We start from the raw sequence: 20,109 nt of genomic DNA, 5'->3' as shown, positions 1-20,109 counted from the left end.
GAAAGCAATTTAAAAGTATAGAGGATTCTTGGAAGCAATAACGTATTGTGAAGCTAAAGAAATTTAAAATGAATTATTATTAAATAAATAGATCATTTTAATATTAAATTAATAACAATTTTCTTAATTTTTGATATTGAATTTAAATTTAATTTTATGAATAAAATTTAATTTAAATAAATTCTATACTAATATTATAAAGGGGAAAGATTTTATTGTTTGTTTGCTTGTTCGAAATGGATAAACTCAAAAACTATAAAGTGATATTAGAAGTTCTTTCACCTATAGAAAGCTATTATTTTCGAAAATTCTATTTACATGTGTGATTTTGGACCGAATCGCTAGTTATTAGATAAATAAATAATTAAAAAATTAAATTAAGAAAGATTTTGTTCGTTTTAAATAATTATTAATTACAATTGTAAATTAATTAATTTACAATTCTGTTAGCATTTCCGGGGGGTCGTATCCACGACCATCAATAGGTGAATCGGTAAAGTAAATTACTATATTAACAAGTACGTTTAATAAAATTATATTACTTTTACAAATGTGAAAGTTTGTAAGAATTAATGTATAGATATTTGTTATTCTTTCACGAAAAAACTACTGAACGGAGTTAAATAAAATTTGGTACAAGGGCAGATTTTGTCCTTGACTTAGCATATGTGATACTTTATACTGATTTAGATGGGACAAACCGCAGGATACAGCTAATCAAGTATATATATCATCGTCATCATTATCATCATATCAGCCATAACATATCCACTGCTGAACATAGGCCTCCCTTTATCGGGGGATTTTACCAGTAGTCGCCATGCTTGGCAGGCAGGTTGGCAACTGCAGTTAGGTTTTGATAATATATAAAGAGGAACGCTGCTACCCATCCCTCAAACATGAAGTTCTCTTAGTAACCTCTTACAACACCACATACTTCCCACGGAAAGGGAAGGGGTGACCCATTCAGGACCATACGGCATAGAATGGGCCACCCCTATTCTCAGTTACAAGTATATACTTGGATATATTTAGTTGTAATTGTGTGGCGTCAAATCCTGAAAAAAAAAAATATAAAAATTGCTTTCTGTGTATATTTTGATCATAAAAAGAAAAATTATTTACAAATACTTTAAGTTTTAGGTATAAACATGAATTTATACTCGTATATACGATATAATGAAGGTTTATACTTAATATCATTTTTCATTATTATAAAAAAAAATATATACTGATATTTATCAAAAATATTTATAAGAAATTTTGTAAATAAATATAATTATTATATTATGATCCAATAGTACCTACTTAGTGTTATCTTAAAAAAAAATATTTAAACAGATTTTCGTTATTCAGAATTTCTTTTTTTACTTTCTATTATGTATTACCCAAATATTGGTACCACTAATAAATAGGGTATCTATCTGAAAAATATTATTAACTGCTTATCTATTAGTACTACTATTACAAAGAGAAAGACTTGATTGTTTGTTTGTTTGTTCTTTTTTTTTGTTTGTAATGGATAAGCTCAAAAATTACTTAACCGATTTTTTAAATTCTTTCACCCATGGAAAGAATTATCAGCGAGTATCTTAGACTTAAAAAAATAAGAGATTACTCGTAAAAGAAAATTACAATTACGTAACTATATAAAATAACTGTAACTATATAAAGGTATATGTGAATATTACATGAACATAATACATAATATTTGTTTTGTTAATAAATAATATTTTTTTATCTAATTAACGTAATTCGCGTATTCATACAACATTATTTTTTTATTTTATGAAAATAATTCAGAAATACATATCTGCATTTCTTGGGGTTTGATTTGCGAATGTAACTTCCTATTTATGTTCCTGTTGTCTATCCGCAAGCGATTTATCTTGTTCAAATAAAGTTTGCGAGGGACATACTGCTTGTATTATTTACGGAAAACCTCTTTCTTAGAGTTCCTATATTCGTATTCACTGTAAACAATTTTTATAGAAGTGTTCTTAAACATTTACATTTTTATTTTTGTTGTCTTGACTTGTCAATTTGTTAATAGCAAACTATTATAGAAATATTACAAATCATATTAAAATGGTTATTGTATGAAGAAATAATGTGATTATAATTTTATTAGTAAAAAAAAAAAAAATGCACTGCATTTGGAATAGCAAACAAGCTGTTGACTCCTGTGATGGTAAGTAACCATCGCCTACATGACTATATGAGTACGTTACTAAGTATGTATTTTAATATATCATTCATGTCATAAGAGGGTAAGATAGAAGGAAAGAGGGAAAGAGGAAGACCAAGGCATAGTTACATCGGGCAGATCAAAGAAAAAGTCGGTTTCGTGTCGTATCAAGAAGTGAAGAGACTTGTTGAAAATCATAGTGATTGGCAAGAGCTCCACCGACAAGAGCACAGCTCTTAAATAGAAAATGAAATTTCATAGCCAGTTAATCGATCATTCCTCAATGATCCGTCATGCGATGCCTTTTCCGAGGACAATTTTTTTTTCTGCATACCTTGTAATTTTACTGCCAAAAACTTTATTCTTTAAACTGAAGTACAGGAATCATATTGGTTGATGATATAAAAAACGGATGAGACAATATCTAATACTGGCATAGATGAACTTATAATCTCCCCCTTCTCTAGTAAATTGAGTTAATCGGTTTATTTCGTTGTTATTGTTAAACTTTCAACCATTTTGGATTAGTAGGTAGATTGTTTGAAACTTACACCTTGAACGTAGTCCCAGGAGTTATTCGAATAACGCTGTTGTTTGAGAGTTATTTTTCATTTATTATATATGCAAAAATAAATAAATATTTTTTTAAGTATTTCATCATCGTCATCAGTTGGTATCAGTCGTTATCTGTCCACTGCTGAACATATGCCTATGTTCAGCCTCATAGACTGCCATAAGGAACAGTCCTGAGCCACCTACATCCACTGACTCCCTTCAATGCATTTGAGATCATCACTCCATCTGGTGTGGGTCATCTTACACCACATTTGCTCATACAGAGTCGTCACTCATGAACCTTTATTTCCTATCAGTTGTCGGTTCTTTGAACTATATGACTCGCTCATTACAACTTTATTACTTTGGTTCTTTTGCGGATATTCTTGTTTTGGATTCAGTCACGCAAATGCGTTTTGCGTTTGTGTTTTGTTTATGCATAGCCTTCTCCATAGCTTGCTGAGTGCCTTGAAGTTTTTGTACATCGACAACCGTGTATGTTTCAGTCCCATAGATCACTGGTAACACGCATGAATATAGTAAGCAGTTGACAGAAATTTAAAGCAGTTACTAAGTTTTAAATATACAATCGGGTCTTAATGTGATGAAAAAAACCTTTGCAGGTTAATAGTACCTACACACTTGCTTTTTTATTGCCGAAGTTTCGATGATTGATTGTATCACCTTGTCACGACAGGACTAAAGTGAGCGACGTCTGCGTTTGGTAGCTCGCGTAGTCTCTTCGAGTACCTTCACACTGTCACCATTATTATCTAGGGCCAACCTACACACCACTATACTACACACTTACGGTTTCTACACACCGTTTGAACAAATTATCGCATGTTTTTACTGTAGTTTACTATAGTAGTTTTTAATGTTTTTAGGTAAATAGTTTACTTGCAAGGTTTTTTTATTGCGTTAAATCTCGATTGTGTATTTAAAATATGTGTAAACAATGCGAAAATTTAAAATTAACTACTTGTATACCGCCATCGCCGACACCATCATGCTCGCTTGAAACGGCATCGTTCGATTTTTCTGAACTAGTTACCGAAATCCGTCTCCTGCGTGAGGAGATGAAAGAGTATAGAACAGAGATGCAGGAGTTCCGTACCACAATTTCTAACCTTACTGTTACTGTAGGGTCATGTCAGCTCCAAATCGACGCGCTGACTACAAGGGTTAATGAAATGGAAAAGCAACGTTGCGAGGGTACTAATGACACTACATCTGTTTTGGAGCAGACAATTTCCGAACTCAAAATGGAACTTAATCATCGTGACCAAGAGTTACTCTGTAACGACATCGAGATAGCTGGAATCCCGGAGGACACAAACGAGCGCGGTATTCACCTAGCACTTACCGTAGCGCAAAAGTTGGGCGTAGTTTTGGAGGAACGAGACATCGTAGACGCTCAGCGTGCCGGGACATTTAAACGTACGATGAGTGACAATTCTCCGATTAGCCGGCCACGCCCCCTAGTGGTGCGTTTGACACGCCGTACACATCGCGATCAAATGTTAGCCGCTGCACGTGTCCGCCGTGACATCACTACTGCTGGCTTGGGTCTGGCCTTGGCTGACCAACGCATCTATGTCAACGAAAGATTAACTCAAACCAATCGTCGACTTTTTTATAAGGCTCGGGTGGAATCTCTTCGCGTACAGTGGAAATATTTATGGACTCGCGAAGGAAAAATTTATGTCCGTAAAGAGCACGGTTCGCCACGCCACCGTATACGCTCAGAAAATGATTTTAATAAAGTTTTTGGTTAATGTTAATGTTGGTTCTTATGTGTTGGTATAAAAGTTACAATTGTTATTCTCTTATATTACTATATATCTGCAAGACGCTGCTACTGTGTTGTAGAATTTTATTATTATTACTAAATGGTAATAGTAATGAATTTCTAACTAATTATTTTATGTTTATTTTTGAAAGGAAAAGAAGTCTGTTTTTGTACGGTTTTATTGTATACGTTTTGTTATGGAATTTTAAATTTACTGAAATGGTTTTTTTGTTGTATTTTAATATTTTATTATCTGATAATTACATTAAACCAATTTCGTACTATAATAAGTACTGGTTATTAACAAATGTAAAGTACTTCATTTGTGCTACTAAGTATATACATAAAAGATTAAAATTTTATTATATTATTTCTATAATCTACTCATTTATATTACAAAGTTATATGTTATTGTTATGTATAGGGACTACACAACTACCCAACGATGTAAGATTTGCCTATAGTTTATACACCACTAGCACTACACACAAAAATAATGATGACTTTTCAAATTATTTGACATTTTTCCACAAAATCTATATTTTTACACCAATTTATTCAGAGGACTGGCGTCACATAACAGTGCTCAGTAGATTCTTGCTGCATAGTAAACAGATTCTTATTACATATTCTTACATTTTGCAGTTCATTAAATATAAAAAAATGTCTGTTGGGTTGTTAAACCCCGGATCTCTCGGTACGCGACATGATGAATTTATTGTTGCTATGTTGAGACATGACACGGATATCGTTGCTATCAATGAAACTTGGCTTAGAGAGGGCGAGGAGGCGCGTGCACCCACAGTACCTGGATACCGATTACGTCATATCCCGCGACCCTCTAACGTGCGTGCGCGAGGCGGAGGAGTTGGGTTTTATATTAAACGAGGAGTTAACGCGCGGACTATTACTCACCCATGCGCACCTTCTGTCGAGCAAATGTGGCTGAGTCTTAATCTCAATGGTACCAAGTTAGCTATTGGAACGGCATACCGCCCGCCGTGGCTTAATGTAGATACATTTATAGATGCCCTTAGTGAATCTATCTCAACTCTGGGTAATTTTGATGATATTGTTTTGTTGGGAGACTTCAATGTAAATCTTTTAAACAGTTCTGATATTAACACAAGGAAACTTTTTGACTATTTTAATTGCATTAATCACACACAATTTGTTAAAGAGCCTACTCACTTCACTGATCACAGTGAAACATTAATAGATGTGGTATTCTCAAATATGAACGTTTCCAATGTTGATGTAAATTATATTCCTGAACTTAGTAGTCACGCATTAGTCACCTGTGTTCTTAATGTTAGAAAACTGAAACCACGTCCCAGGACGTTTACTTGTAGATCCTTAAAGAACATAGATCTTGACTGGTTTAATGAAGATGTTAATTCTATTCCGTGGGAAGATTTTAAATATGAAAATGTTAATTGTATGTTGGATGCATTTAATAGAAATATATTGGGTCTTTTTGATAAACATGCTCCGATAAAACGTATACAAATGAAACAACGTTCATATCCTTGGATAACCTACACTATTAAAGAAATGATTAATTTGCGAGATAAGGCGCATACTAGGAGTAAAGTTACTAATTTAGAAACGCACAAAAAATACTACAAAGAATTAAAAGACATTGTTAGTACAGCTATTCTTAGGGAAAAAGCCGCATATTTTAATGATAATATCAATAAAAACTTAAATAATGCACGTAACTTATGGAAAAATATCAAAAATAATGTAGTCAATTTTCACAAAAAAGATTTTGAACTTCCCGCATATTTGAATAAACCTGATAGCTTAAACCAACATTTTCTTAATCTTCCTGGAAAAGAAGATGCTGACAGTAATTTAATTGATTATTTTAAAAATAATACTTTTGGTTCTGCTGTATTCACCCTAAAACCAGTAACTGAAACCGCAGTTTACAATATAATTAAATCTTTTTCATCGAATGCGCAAGGCGCTGACTGTATAACTTTGGATATGATTATGATTACATTACCCCGTACATTAAATATAATTACTGCCATAGTAAATAAAAGTATTGAAAGCGGTGTGTTTCCTGATTTATGGAAATTAGCCAAAGTTAGACCTATTCCAAAGACGCAACATCCAAAGGATTTTAAAGATTTACGGCCTATTAATGTTCTACCTTTTATGTCTAAGGTTGTTGAAAAGGCTATTTGTATACAAATGACAAGATACCTCGAATCAAACAGTATCTTACCTAAAAAACAATCCGGTTTCAGAAAGTCTCGTAGTACTACCACTGCTTTATTGGATGTGGTGGATGATATTTTGACTGCGCGGGATGGTGGTAATGGTACAATATTAACACTGCTAGATTTCTCACGTGCATTATCACGAGACTATTAATACCTCACTCCTATTATCAAAGCTAGCCTTTTATGGATTTGATAATAATGCTTTGCGTTGGTTTGCCAGCTATCTTTACGGCCGCACACAGTATGTTGAAACTAATGATGACAGTGGCAATGTGTCAACCTCTGCTACATTATCTGTAAACAGAGGAGTCCCACAGGGATCTATACTAGGGCCTATCCTTTTTATTTTGTATACGACTGATATTACTTACACTATTCAAAATTGTAATTATCATTTATATGCTGACGACCTTCAATTATACATATCTGTAAAACCGGATACAACTGAGTCGGTAGTAAATAGAATAAATGAAGATCTGAATCGCTTAGCCTCTTGGTGTGAACAAAATTGTTTAGTTGTTAATCCCAGTAAGTCGAAGTTCATATTATTGGGCTCCAAACGTCAAGTAACTGATATTAATGCACGTAAACCACAAATCGTTTTGTCTGGAAATCATATAGAACAAGTGACATATGCACGAAATTTAGGTCTTGTTATGGACGAGAGATTACAATTCGAAAAACATATTTTGGATATCATGCGTAATTGTTTTTACAGACTAAAAGTACTGTACAGGCTGCGCGAATTCTTATCTGTTGATATTCGAATCAAACTGTGCGAAGCGTTAGTGTTGTCTAAGTTTAATTACGCTGATAATGTGTTTGGGGAGTGCCTTTTAGCTCGAACTAAGAAAATGATACAACGTATCCAAAACGCATGTGCTCGATTTTGCTTTCCTATTGCTCGTCGTGCTCATATCACTCCCTTTTTGGAACAGAATAACTTGTTAAATATGACAGCACGTCGAAATTTACATTTTGCTTCATTGCTTTTTGGCGTAATACACAGTAAAAAGCCCTCATATCTGTATGATAAATTAAATTTTTCAAAGCGTAACATAAGAATAAATTCTCTTTTACTTTGTCCACGATACAGAACAGCTGTTTTTCGTGGTAGCTTCCAGTACGCTGCTACGAAATGCTGGAACAATCTTCCACCGCCAGTTAGGAACGCCAAATCATTATTCACCTTTAAAAAACTATACAAGAATTATCTATGTACTATTTAACCTATAAATCTTACGGCAAAGTAGTTGTATATATATGTTTAATGTTTATATTTATTAATGTTATTTTATTCTATTTTGTTCTTTCTAGTATATGTGATTGGTTTGTATTTATTAGTTGTAATTTTGTTTTAATTATTATCATGAATATTATAAATAGTGCCCTCTCTCTCCCCCCCTTTTTATATATATATTTTTGGTGCCACTGAAAACCAGCTGTATGTTCACCTAGGACATACATTAAAGCTGAGTGGAGCCATTTCAGTGCATTTTTGGATGTAAAAATGATTATTTTATGTTAATTTTTAATTATGGTAAATTAAGTTTAATTATATGTACATTTTATTTGCTCATTTTTTTTCTCGTTTGTTGTTTATATTGTATTTTTTACATTGCACTGAATAAAATATTTTTCTTTCTTTCTTTCTTTCTTTCTTTGTATGTGTTTTGTTTGCATGGCTGTGTTTCGGTTTGAAGGGTGGGATATGGCGTGAATTTACAGGGTACAGAGGAATAACACCTGAGTCCTCAGGAATAGCAACGCATGGGGGGTATCACAGGCGAAACAGTCTACTCTGTTATGTCCACGGTACTGTTCATGTCTATAGGCGACGGCTACCACTTTCCATCAGGTGGGCCATCAGCTTGTTTGCCATTCTAAGTTGTATAAAAAAATTACTATGTTGTTATTTGCGACAATTGTCTTCTTCTTCTAGAAGTCGTCTGTAATGAAAGTATGGTATTATTTATATATAGGGTGTTCAACCGATATCACGTAAGTACCCATCTGGTGTGGGTGTTTACTCGTATGTAATATACGCACGTATGCATGCACGTGCATAAAAATAAAGAGTAACGTTATTTCAATATGTACATAATAATGTTTTTTTTAATAATATACTAACGCGTAACGGTTTTACACCAGCGGCGTATGTAGTAGCATATATAGTTTTGAAAAATATCGAACATGTTTGCGTGATTGGACAATTTTCTACTTAAAAAAGTCATCTAACCTCGCTTTCTCGATGCTGCGATGATTCAGGAGCAGTTCTTCTAAATATACCAATAGGCAAAGTAGATGTGTCATTTATTAGGTACTGGACTAGTAGATATATTCCAAGTAGCGTAGATGGGTTTATAATTCTAACATTAGGTTAATAAGTTGTATTACTAGCAAAATATGGACTGATAACTTTTACCCTTGACTTAGTTCGCGCGTAATATGTTATTGAACAAATAGTCTACGTATCATCATCATCATCATCATCATATCAGCCTTTAACTGTCCACTGCTGAACAGAAGCCTCCATCTTAGAGGGTTTTGCTAGTAGTTGGCACTTCTGGCAGTCGGGTTGGCAACCGCAGTTAGGCTTTAGAAATGTTTTAAGAGGGACGCTGCTGCCTATCCCTCAGCCTCCTTTAGTCGGTTCTTACGACATCCACGGGAAATGAAGGGGTAGTCTATTCTATGCCGAGACCAAATGCAATCTATCCTATACAGTACATGTATATAAAATTTTGAGTCGTTAAGGTGCTAAGAGGTAACAAACAAATAAATAAATAAACATTAGTAAGGGTCGTTGTTATCATAAATCGTTTCTACTCGCCATTTCTGACTTATACATCTACATACTTATGGTACAGGAAAACAGGCGTCACGCAACTCCCTTCCCTGAAACCAGATGACATCATGAGTAATAGTCCTAGTATTCGCGTCGTGTACGATCTAAACAATTTTTCTTCTTAAAATATTACAACACGTTGGTCCGAGAAATGAATACCTTCGCTTTTGAATCAGTTAGATGGATGAGAAAAAAGTAATGTTATGATTTGACAAATGGGTGTACGGAAAGATGAATAAAGGCATAGACAAAGATGACAAAAGTTATAACAATTTTTTTATCCTATCATCTAAGATAGTCTCCATACAAATGCTTCATTAAAAATTGGTTTAAACAGGGTTACCATATTGTATATTTACTATCCAGTATATGGGAGAAATTATGTTGCAAGGTTAAATTGGAAAATAAAAACTATTAGGAACATATTAAAAAAAAAGGACATGATAAACGGTGCATAATTATTAGATTTTTTTTATAGCACAAAAGTGGCAAACAAGCATACAGCCCGTTTGATGATAAACGGTTGCTGTAGCCTATGGACGCCTGCAACACTAGTGTTTCACGTGCGCATAGCCGACCCTAAAGAAACCTTAGTACACCCTTTTTGAAGAACCTTAAGAAGAAATTATGATTACCTTTATTGATTACTTTCATTTGTATGCAATTATAGACTTAAATATATTTCCGTTTAATTAAATTGATTAATTACCAAATAGCAATGACTGGGTTTAGTCACGAAGAGGTAACAAAAAATTTAAAAAAGTAAATTCTGCTCCGCAAAAATATAACAACATTTATTATGATGACATAAATCGATAAACGAGATATTTCACATATATCTTACATTATAAATATTTGAATTTAGAATGCGTATTTACATGTAAGTTTTACTTTGCAATAAGCAGTTTTATGCTATGTAATGTAAGGTTGTTTATACTATCGCAAAATTTATATAGGATAATAGTAGTGAAAGCTGTATAGAATACAAAAAGAATTATGAAAATGAAAAAAAAATATTTCCCACATATTTCTCCTATCCTAAAAAACTACTCGTAAAAAAGTAATAAAATTCAATCGAATTTAGAACGTCCTTCTTAAAAAGTTAAAAAAAAAAACGTAAAAATTATTCCCAAATATCGAGTTTTTAGACTTCTTCCATCACGCACGAAAGTCTTTGATGCGACTTACTATCAAGAGGCCTTTGACTTTGTTACTTTTTAATCGAATCTCTAGATTGATCTTTACCAAGAAAATTTCCAGTGATTAATTTCTTAGCGCATATTCGAAGTTCGAATTTAAAATTATTCTTAATTCAAAAAGTGAACCAGTTCACATTTCATACGGCGGTTGTTCATCTAAGAAAAGTTGGAACTAATTTCGCGGTTCAATGGTGCTATTCGCGCGCCGCTAACTTCATTGCAAAGTGATTTTCTCTTCGCAACGTACGGCAGAACAGCAGTTTTGTGTACGTGACGATCGCGGCTGTTACGTGTTAGAAAATTAAAATTTTATCTCACGTCGTGTTCGGAAATACGCATTTTCTAAGCTTTTATTTTTTATGCAACATTCGTTCAATAGAATAGCGTAAAAATTCTATTCTTTTAGTGAAAAAAGAAAGGAATTTTTTGTAGGCCTTCCAAAACGTAACTCGTGTGCACAAAAAAATAACTGTTTCATAGACATAAAATTGACATACATGGTTGGTAGAAAAAAACTAGTAATAGTTATACTATATAAACAATATAAAAAAAAAATGATAAAAGTCACATTTTTATTAATGGTAGTAAGTTTTCATTCGATGTTAAAAAGAGGAAGATCTCCAATTTTATTGTAATTTTAGGCTATCTTACAACTCTATCAGTTGTAAACCGAATTCTTTCTTATAAAAGAAAGAATATACTAAATAAAAGAATATACTCACAGATTGAATTCATGGAAATTTTATCAGAATCAGTTAAGTAGTTTAGTTCTTAAATCAAAGTAACTGGTTTTGCCACAATTAAAGTCGGTTTTTTTTATGGAACACAACCTTCAATTACGTATTTTCATTTTTTATATTTGCTTATACCTTTTGAGATATATATAGTAAGTATTTGAGATGGAAGGATTACTTTTTGTCTTCTTTAGATGAAGATAAAAGCAGCCTTTTTAGCCCATCGTGACGAATTCTACTAGAATTAACCACGATAGTTTCCAAGATGAACTTCACGGAGGTCAACCTGATAGGGTGTTATCATATTATTAGCAATAGCTAGTAATATGAAAATTTGATCTAATCTAACAATCCCTTTCCCCCCGGTCAATCAATATAGGATTTACTTATTATTAAACCACACGGTCACGCGAGCGAAGTCACGAATAAAAACTAATAAGTTATATTCTATACCTATATATAATTTAATGACATTGTATGTACGTATATGCACACATTACACAAACACTGCATACACGCTATCTAGTATATCTAGTGTCAGATTCAGTATGAATAGTTAGATAAGTTTATATAATTTACCTAAATTCAATTCTATTAATTTTACAATAGCTACCTATTCACAATAAAGACCTAACTTGCATTGTTTTGAAAAGCCTATATATTTATACAATATTAGGTTTTATCTGCGACTTTGTTCGTGTGACTGGGATATGTTTACTTACCAGGATGAAACGTAGCCTATATTTTTTCCATCTCATATAGAACTAGTACATTAAATTTCATAGTAATTGGTTAAGTTGTTGATGCGCTATAAGGTAATAAACAAACTCACTGTCATATTTATAATATTAATAAGAATTGTCGCAGAGAAAGTTTTTAATTTGTATAGATAAAGATTTAATGTCCTAAAAATGTAATGTCCATTAAAAAATTAATGACTCTCAAGTCCTCAAACAAAAGGTTACAATGGAAAAATTCGTAGCGCGGACATTGTTAATTTTTTTCACAGGGAAAGTAACATAATGGAAAATTATCTACTTACTAAGAATCGTTAGAAGTGTTCTTTGTTAAAAAAATGACTTAACAAACTTTTTTATCATGAAACTTTCTTGAGATATTTCGTATAGCTTTCGGCTACAATTTTTCAAACAGTTTACCGTTTTGGTTTCCTCTGGCCAAGTTTTTTAAATGAACATAATTAACGAGTGGGAAATAATACGGTTAACTTGACTGGAATAGTAATTACAGATTCCGATGTATAATTTGAAAGGGCAATTTACCAACGTTTGAACGTTATAGTCGGAAATAAGATGCTGAGCAGAAACACAACGGTTTTTGTTTACTATGTTTATTCATAGCATTACTTTAATTTAAATAAGCAAATTTAAAAAGTTAATAGCTTCATTACTCTTGCGTATTTCATTACGATAATTAAAGATATGTAAGAAATCCCCTAATTAGCTTGTTGTCGCGGCATCTAAATTAAACTAGCTTTTACCCGCAACTTTGTCCGTGTGACCAACATATGATCAAGATAAAATGTTGCCTTTGTTCTTTTCTGTCCCATACAAAATTGGTTAAGCGATTAAAGGGGCAAAAGGTAACTAATAAATAAACTTACTCTCATATTTATGGTATTAGTAAGAATAAGATGGAATGGATAAGATATCCCATTGATAAGGCTGCATTTTGTATTACACATAAGAATTTAGCGTATTTATCACTTTTAAAAGTTGTACCAATGAAGTGTAAAATAAATAAATAAATGTCTTAATTACGTTTAAAAAAAGTAGAAGCCGGAAAATACTAAGAAATTCATAAATGTGATATTACTAAGACTAAGAGAACTTTAAGGCAACTAAAGAAATACCCCCAGGGAATGAGTAGCAACGTCACTCTTAAAATATAATCAAAGCCTAACTGCGGTTACCAACCCGCCTGACAAGCGTGGCAACTACTGGAAAAACTTCCCTTATGGGGAAGGCCTATGTTTAGCAGTGGACAGTTAAGGGCTCATATAATAATAAAAATGAAAATACTTACAATAAGTTCTACTATATTTTTAAAATGATTGTTTTGTTATACGTAACCTATTTCGTATTTTCGTTCTATGTATGTGTGTGTATATATATAATAATATAAAAGTGTATATAATGAGTAGGAATATATATTTTACATCATTACATGTATCATATATCTATATTAAGAAATAATTAAATTTCATTATGCCTCCGATCAAACTGTTTATAATTACTCCTCTCCATCGAAAGGTTGCCTGGAAGAGATATACCTATATCGCTTTTAGCGATAAGGTCGCCCATTGTTTTCTTATTGTGATTATTTCTTGTAATCGTTTGTATTTATAATAAGTTTACTATTGTAATCTTTTGGAGGAAACAATAAAGAGTATCTATCTATCTATTTCGAAACATCATTCTTTTGCACAATATTCTACAATAAATTCAAGTGTATTTTCAATAATATCATACCGGTGATATAATAAAATTCCATCAGTAAGTTACAATACAAATTAAATTATAAAAATAAATCCTTTGCCATACATCTACTTAAGCCCTATATGTGTAAAGGTATCTAGTAAATGGAAACGTAAGAGTGTCTTTGAGCATCGAGCTCTTATAGTTCTTTTAGTCTTTGCTACAAGCATTCCGTAGCTTTTCGCGTCTTTTGTTACGTTTCATTGATGTACAATCTGAAATGAAGACTTGCCTGAAGTCACAATAAGAACACTGATGTAATAATGTAGCTATTGAATTCAACAATTCCAAATTTAAAATTTAAAGAATATAATAAAAGGTGAGCTATGCATGTTTTTATAAATTTTAAATTTGGAATTATTGAACCTAATATATAATAAAAAATATCTATCGAGTAAGATAATATTTAAGAGTAAGATTATATATTAAAAAATACTATGTTCTATTCAAACTAATCTGTTTAAATTTGACTTTTACGTAAAACGTCTTTATATTAATAACAATACAGTAGTGAAATGTTATTATAATAATAATGAAGTAAAAGTAGCTATTTCCAGATAATAATTTAAATCGATTTAAATACCAGAGGGAGACTTTGCACAAAAGTTGTTTGCTTGGGCACCTCTGTCTCATTCATGTTTCGACTGTGAAGCAGTTGTGTTTGTATGGCTGTGTATCAGTTTGAAGGGTGGAATATGGCAGTGAATTTACAGGGTATAGAGGAATAATATCTGAGTCCTCAGGAATGGCAACGCATGGGGCGTATCATTGGCGAAACAGTATACTATGTTATGTTCAAGGTACTGCTCATGTCTATAGGCGACGGTTACCACTTTCCATCAGGTGGTCTGTCAGGTTGTATGCCATTCTAAGTTGCATAAAAATACAATTGATTGATTACTTAAACTCCTTTTATTATATTTATAAGACTAACAACATAATAGCTTATGAAAAGTTATCATAATACCATCAGTTAATAATGATTGTTTTGTGCGTGACATACATAAAAATAATCGTAACCTTTAATTTTATTTTATAGTCACTCTTTGTAATTTAGGTAGCTGTTTGTTAGAAGTTTGTTTTATGATTGTTTCAATGTCAAATGTTTCCATGTCTGCAATATTTCATGTAAGTATAAATTTTGCCATTTCTGAAGATCGATAAAATGATGCAAATATATCGTTTCTCTTCGATCATCACGAAAATTTGATGTTGATATGAAACAACTACAGTGTTGCTACTTTTTAATGGGTAATATTGAAGTTAATTCGAATAGGACTAATAATTGTGCAGTATTCCAAAAAAATTGAGAAAAATACGAGAATTACTAGAAAAATAGCAATACGTTTAAATACTAAGTACATTAATGATATAAAAGCATTTTCTAATATTTTTATTATACTACATATATACTACACTTGTTACATTACAAATTACACGTCCAAAAATACTTTTTTCTAGCTTTTATTTCACATGTACACGTATATAAAATATAAATAATAGCTTCAAAACTAATGAATAAAATAATAATGTGAAAATCTGACGTTTAATTGCACAAGGTATTTTATAAAACAGCAGCGTCAGGAAATATATATCTGATTCTATATATCTGACAGTTATTTGTTAATTTTCATAATATCATTTTACTCTACCAATGTCAATCAAAGTGACACTTGACGTTCCACCAAGTTTGACTTTACGCTGCAACTATTGAATATTGAACTCTAAAATAATTTTGTATTCAGAAACGAAGTAAAATTGAAGAAAAATTATGAATTCTAATATTTTGAAATATGTTTTGTAGGTCAAAAATGTTGAGAATTATGCTGTTTTTGTTTGCAGCTGCATACATTGCTTGCATATCAGCCCGTTGATATGCAACCAATTGGAAAAGAGGAATAACATATTATTTACATTAAGGAAATTGTACAAATTTACATAGTTCTAGAAGTAAGAGTATACATACATACTACAAAATAGACATGCTATTTGTAGATTACAATACTGTTACTTAATTCGGGGTTGAAATAAACAATGTCAATCAAAACTCAAATTAGGCTGAGTTCCAAGGCTGCAGTCGATTAATATGTTGAGCACGTACTCTCACTGAGCACGCTCGAGAGACAATTCTGGGGTCAATTTCCTCTGTAGATGGAGAATTTAGTAGAAGACGCCCATGAAGCGAATGCATGTCAACCAGCGTTGCCAGATTGGACACTTTTTCTCAATTTTGGGTAAACAATTTACTTCTTGAAAAATTTTGGAAAAATCTGCGGAAAAGCAAAAAGGGTTTAAAGAAATTTGGGTAATTTTTTGACAGTTTTTGTACTTGTAACTATGTAGTGGTATATAAATACTATAGAGTACACCAATTAAGTTAGCTAAAGAGGGCAAGAAAAGTTAAACATAGGAGGGTTTTTTTTTCGTTGTTAACATTGTAGTTAAAAATATACCGAAACGTAGTGAAAATCAACACAAGTTTGTGATTGGGTAAAAGTGAAGAAAATCGTATTTATTTGGAGAAAAAATATGTGACATTTAGGTAAAAATCAGAAATAGCATCTGCCAACTCTTATGTCAACGTAGCGAAAAGATTCCGAGCGTAGATTTCATGAGTTCTCATGTCGTAAAATTATATTACACTACCTAGTCCGCTTGTGACTTCGTGGGGTTCACTTATAGTGTAAAACATTACCTTGGTACCAATTTCCGTGATAAGAAATATGTCATAAAAACTATGGTATTATGTCAATCTGCGATTTTCGTTTATGCGGTATAATTAAAGCAATGAAAACTAAGGTAAGTAAGTATTCTATATCTATGTTTGTAAGTAAGTGTTCTATATCTATGTTTAAAATGTTTTTTTTTTATGTTAAAGTACTAAATTTCATTCCAATATTTAAGCGTAATTATAACAATATCTTCCTGTGTGGTCCCAACAAAGGATGTGTTGTAAGAGATGTCTAAGGGAACTTAATTAGATAGCAACGTCTCTCTTTAAAAATCACCAAAGCCTAACTGCAGTTACCAACCCGTCTAAGCATAGCAACTACTGACAAATCCTCTAATAGGGAGAGACTATCCACTGTTGAACATAGTCATAGGCTGATATGGAAAAATATGCTATAACAATATCTAAACTAAATATGAGTAGCAATCCAGTAAATATACACTTGAATGAAACAGTATACTCTGTTATGGTACTGCTCATGTATATAGGCGACGGTTGCCACTTTCCATCAAGTGAGTCGTCAGCTTGTTTGCTATTCAAAGTTTGTTCTAGTACTATGCAATATTTATTTTATACTGTGGTCATTTAATCAATACCAGACGAAATAATGCCAATTATTAAAAAAAAAAACATCAAGTTGTTTAGTGTACTCATTATATCAAAGATCCAGAAAATACATAATTTACATACTTACACATAAATACCTACTTATTATACATTAAAAAAAGTTGTCTGCTTTTTTACAGACGGGTAAAAACGTACAACTCTAAAATTAATAATAACTGTAAAGTAGCAGTAAAACATTAAGTAAAATTAACTCAGAAAATATACGTACAAAGTTAATAAAACAAAAACAACCAGCAAATACAAAGGTGTCTTTCTTCTATTAATATTATGAAAGTTTGTAAAAGATGTTTGATTGTTTGAGTCTCTGGGTGTTTATTACTCAATGACACATTAAAGTATAAAGAGATATGAATAAATTACATATCCTGATGGATATATTTTATGTTATTCTTTTGATGGGTACAATAGAACAGAACTAATATATATCAAAGTTTGTACAGTTGTATAAATTATTGTTATTCAGTCGCGTTTAAACAACAATATAAACTTGAATAAAATTTAATATACAAAACGCCCATTATTTTTTTATGTCACAAAGGTGCTAAACAAGCATACAACCTATTTGATAGTAAAGGCTTAGTAGTAGCCTGTAGCTAGACCCTAAAGAAACCTGAGTACATCTTTTTTGAAGAATCTCATAGTATATTTTTTAGCGAAAACCTCGGCAGACTTCATTCCGCAGCCTAAACGTTCGCATAAGGAAACTCTCTGAAACTGCACTGTACGTGACCACATTCTAGTTATTATTATCTGTATGAAAAAATCGAAATGAAGAGAGTTGTTAATTGATAATAATATTGATTCAAAGTGCCACTAGACACTGTTTTTTATAACAATGTCTCAAAGAAAGTTTGTTTCGAATTATAATTTATTTCGATTGTTTTTGAGAATATACTTTTCATTATAAATACCGTCACAGAAATTAACAGTCCACTGGTGGACATAGGCCTACCTCAAACTATAAAAATTATTTATATATATACGAAACATAGGTTTCGTCTACAATGTTGACTTCCTAAACGCACACTTCACACGACACAAACAGTCGACCTCCAAGGTTAGTCTACAATGTATAAATTTACCCGTATTCCTTATTCCATTTCAGTAACTTTCATATTCTCTTAATATTTATTTTTACATAGACCAGTGTTTATTCTATTCTACGTAGGTAAAACCGTGGCGAATGTCTAGTAAATAATAAAATACAAAAAATGAGCAGGAAAATAATTAAAAAAACCTTCTGCTTTATATTCGTGTTGCGTTAAGCGCTTTTTGTCCGCAAATTGCAAAGACCTGTTGGTTTATTCAGAATATGCTATGAGCCAAGCGCCCTCACTTTAGCAACTTGACTAATTTATAATTTCCACGATTAGAGCCAAGTTATTTTTAATTTGCCCGACATGATACTATTACAATTTAGAAATTAAATCACAACAATCTTAGTTGTGAACTTTGCGCTCTATGATCCATTTTAACGAATTAAAATATTAACATTTAAATATTTTATTATTAAGATAACATTATATCAAAATCTAAAAGCTTTGATAAATTTAAAATATTATTATAATAAAAACTGTTATTATGTCTGTAAAAGAGTATAAATATATTTTTAAAACTTATGTTCATTTTTTATCCGATGTCTATATATATCGGGAAATAAACGAACTCACTGCACGAGCAAGCTGCGGCTCGCAGTGTGAGGCGAGACGTGGCGCAAACCGCTATACACTTCCTGAAGAAGACTTCTGAATGAAGACAAAACAATTGTCGGAAACGGTAAACCTAACGGTAAGATATATGTATACAAAAAAAAAATAGAGTATAATAATATATTTTAATTATCATGGATGGATATTATTTTAATTAACAAACTAATTTTTACCCACGAATTCGTTCGAAAAGGCCTCCCCATAGACTGTTACAAGAAATGAAGCCGTTCCTCATAAAGTAGCGGTAGTGTACCATTGGGAGGATTTTATCAGTAGTTGCCACACTTGGTAGGCAGGTTGGCAACCGCTGAAAAGTTGCTGCTTATCTTTCGACCATTAAGTTCCCTTAGTTACCTCTTACGACATCCACGGAGAAAGAAAGGGTAGCCCATTATTTGCCGAAACCACACGGCAATAATTGCCGTTAAGTTAATTACAAGTATATGATCGTAATATCTGAAGGGATAGTTGTTTACATTTGTCAACTACTGGTGTTGTAGTTAATATAACAAATGATTTCCACATTTTGTTCAGCATATTTGAATCCGATATAGTAGGGGCACATCTATTGTTAACTACCAAAATAATTAGATTTATTAACGGTCTTTTTCAATACCAGAGATTTAGTTACAAAATATTTTTTTCGTTAGTTAGGTTTGAACCCACTTTTGTGGTCTCTAAATCAGAGTGCTACACCACGAAGCCACAACGCCCTCTACCTGGTTTATCTTAATTGCAAATTATTCAAGTGTAATAAGAACACGAAATGAATTAACGGCACGTATACCCCTGCTTGCGCCAGATAATTAGAAATATCTGTAAGGAAATGTAATGTGAATAATATATCGTTAATCGAATAATTATCTCCATTACCTTCGGATATGGCAAGTCGCGTGATTATGGGTTAGATCAGATGTAGTATAACGTATTTACATACTAATAAACGAGTATATTTTTAATCTTGGAATTAGATGTAGATATATTGAAAAAGAGTATC

General features: G+C 32.0%; 1 protein-coding gene across 1 annotated transcript; it reads left to right on the top strand.

Moving 5' to 3' along the window:
• Nucleotides 1-3,729: 3,729 nt before the first annotated feature.
• Nucleotides 3,730-4,521, top strand: LOC128200485 (uncharacterized; the record flags this gene model as incomplete). Its single annotated transcript, XM_052894079.1, has 1 exon — nucleotides 3,730-4,521. A coding segment is annotated over one exon (792 nt), but the record flags the coding sequence as incomplete, so codon positions are not given.
• Nucleotides 4,522-20,109: the final 15,588 nt, after the last annotated feature.

This window comes from Galleria mellonella, unplaced genomic scaffold (assembly GCF_026898425.1).
Source record: "Galleria mellonella isolate WM207_F2 unplaced genomic scaffold, CSIRO_AGI_GalMel_v1 utg19, whole genome shotgun sequence".
NCBI classification, from domain to species: Eukaryota; Metazoa; Arthropoda; class Insecta; order Lepidoptera; family Pyralidae; genus Galleria; species Galleria mellonella.
This window is presented reverse-complemented; position numbering and strand designations above follow the sequence as displayed.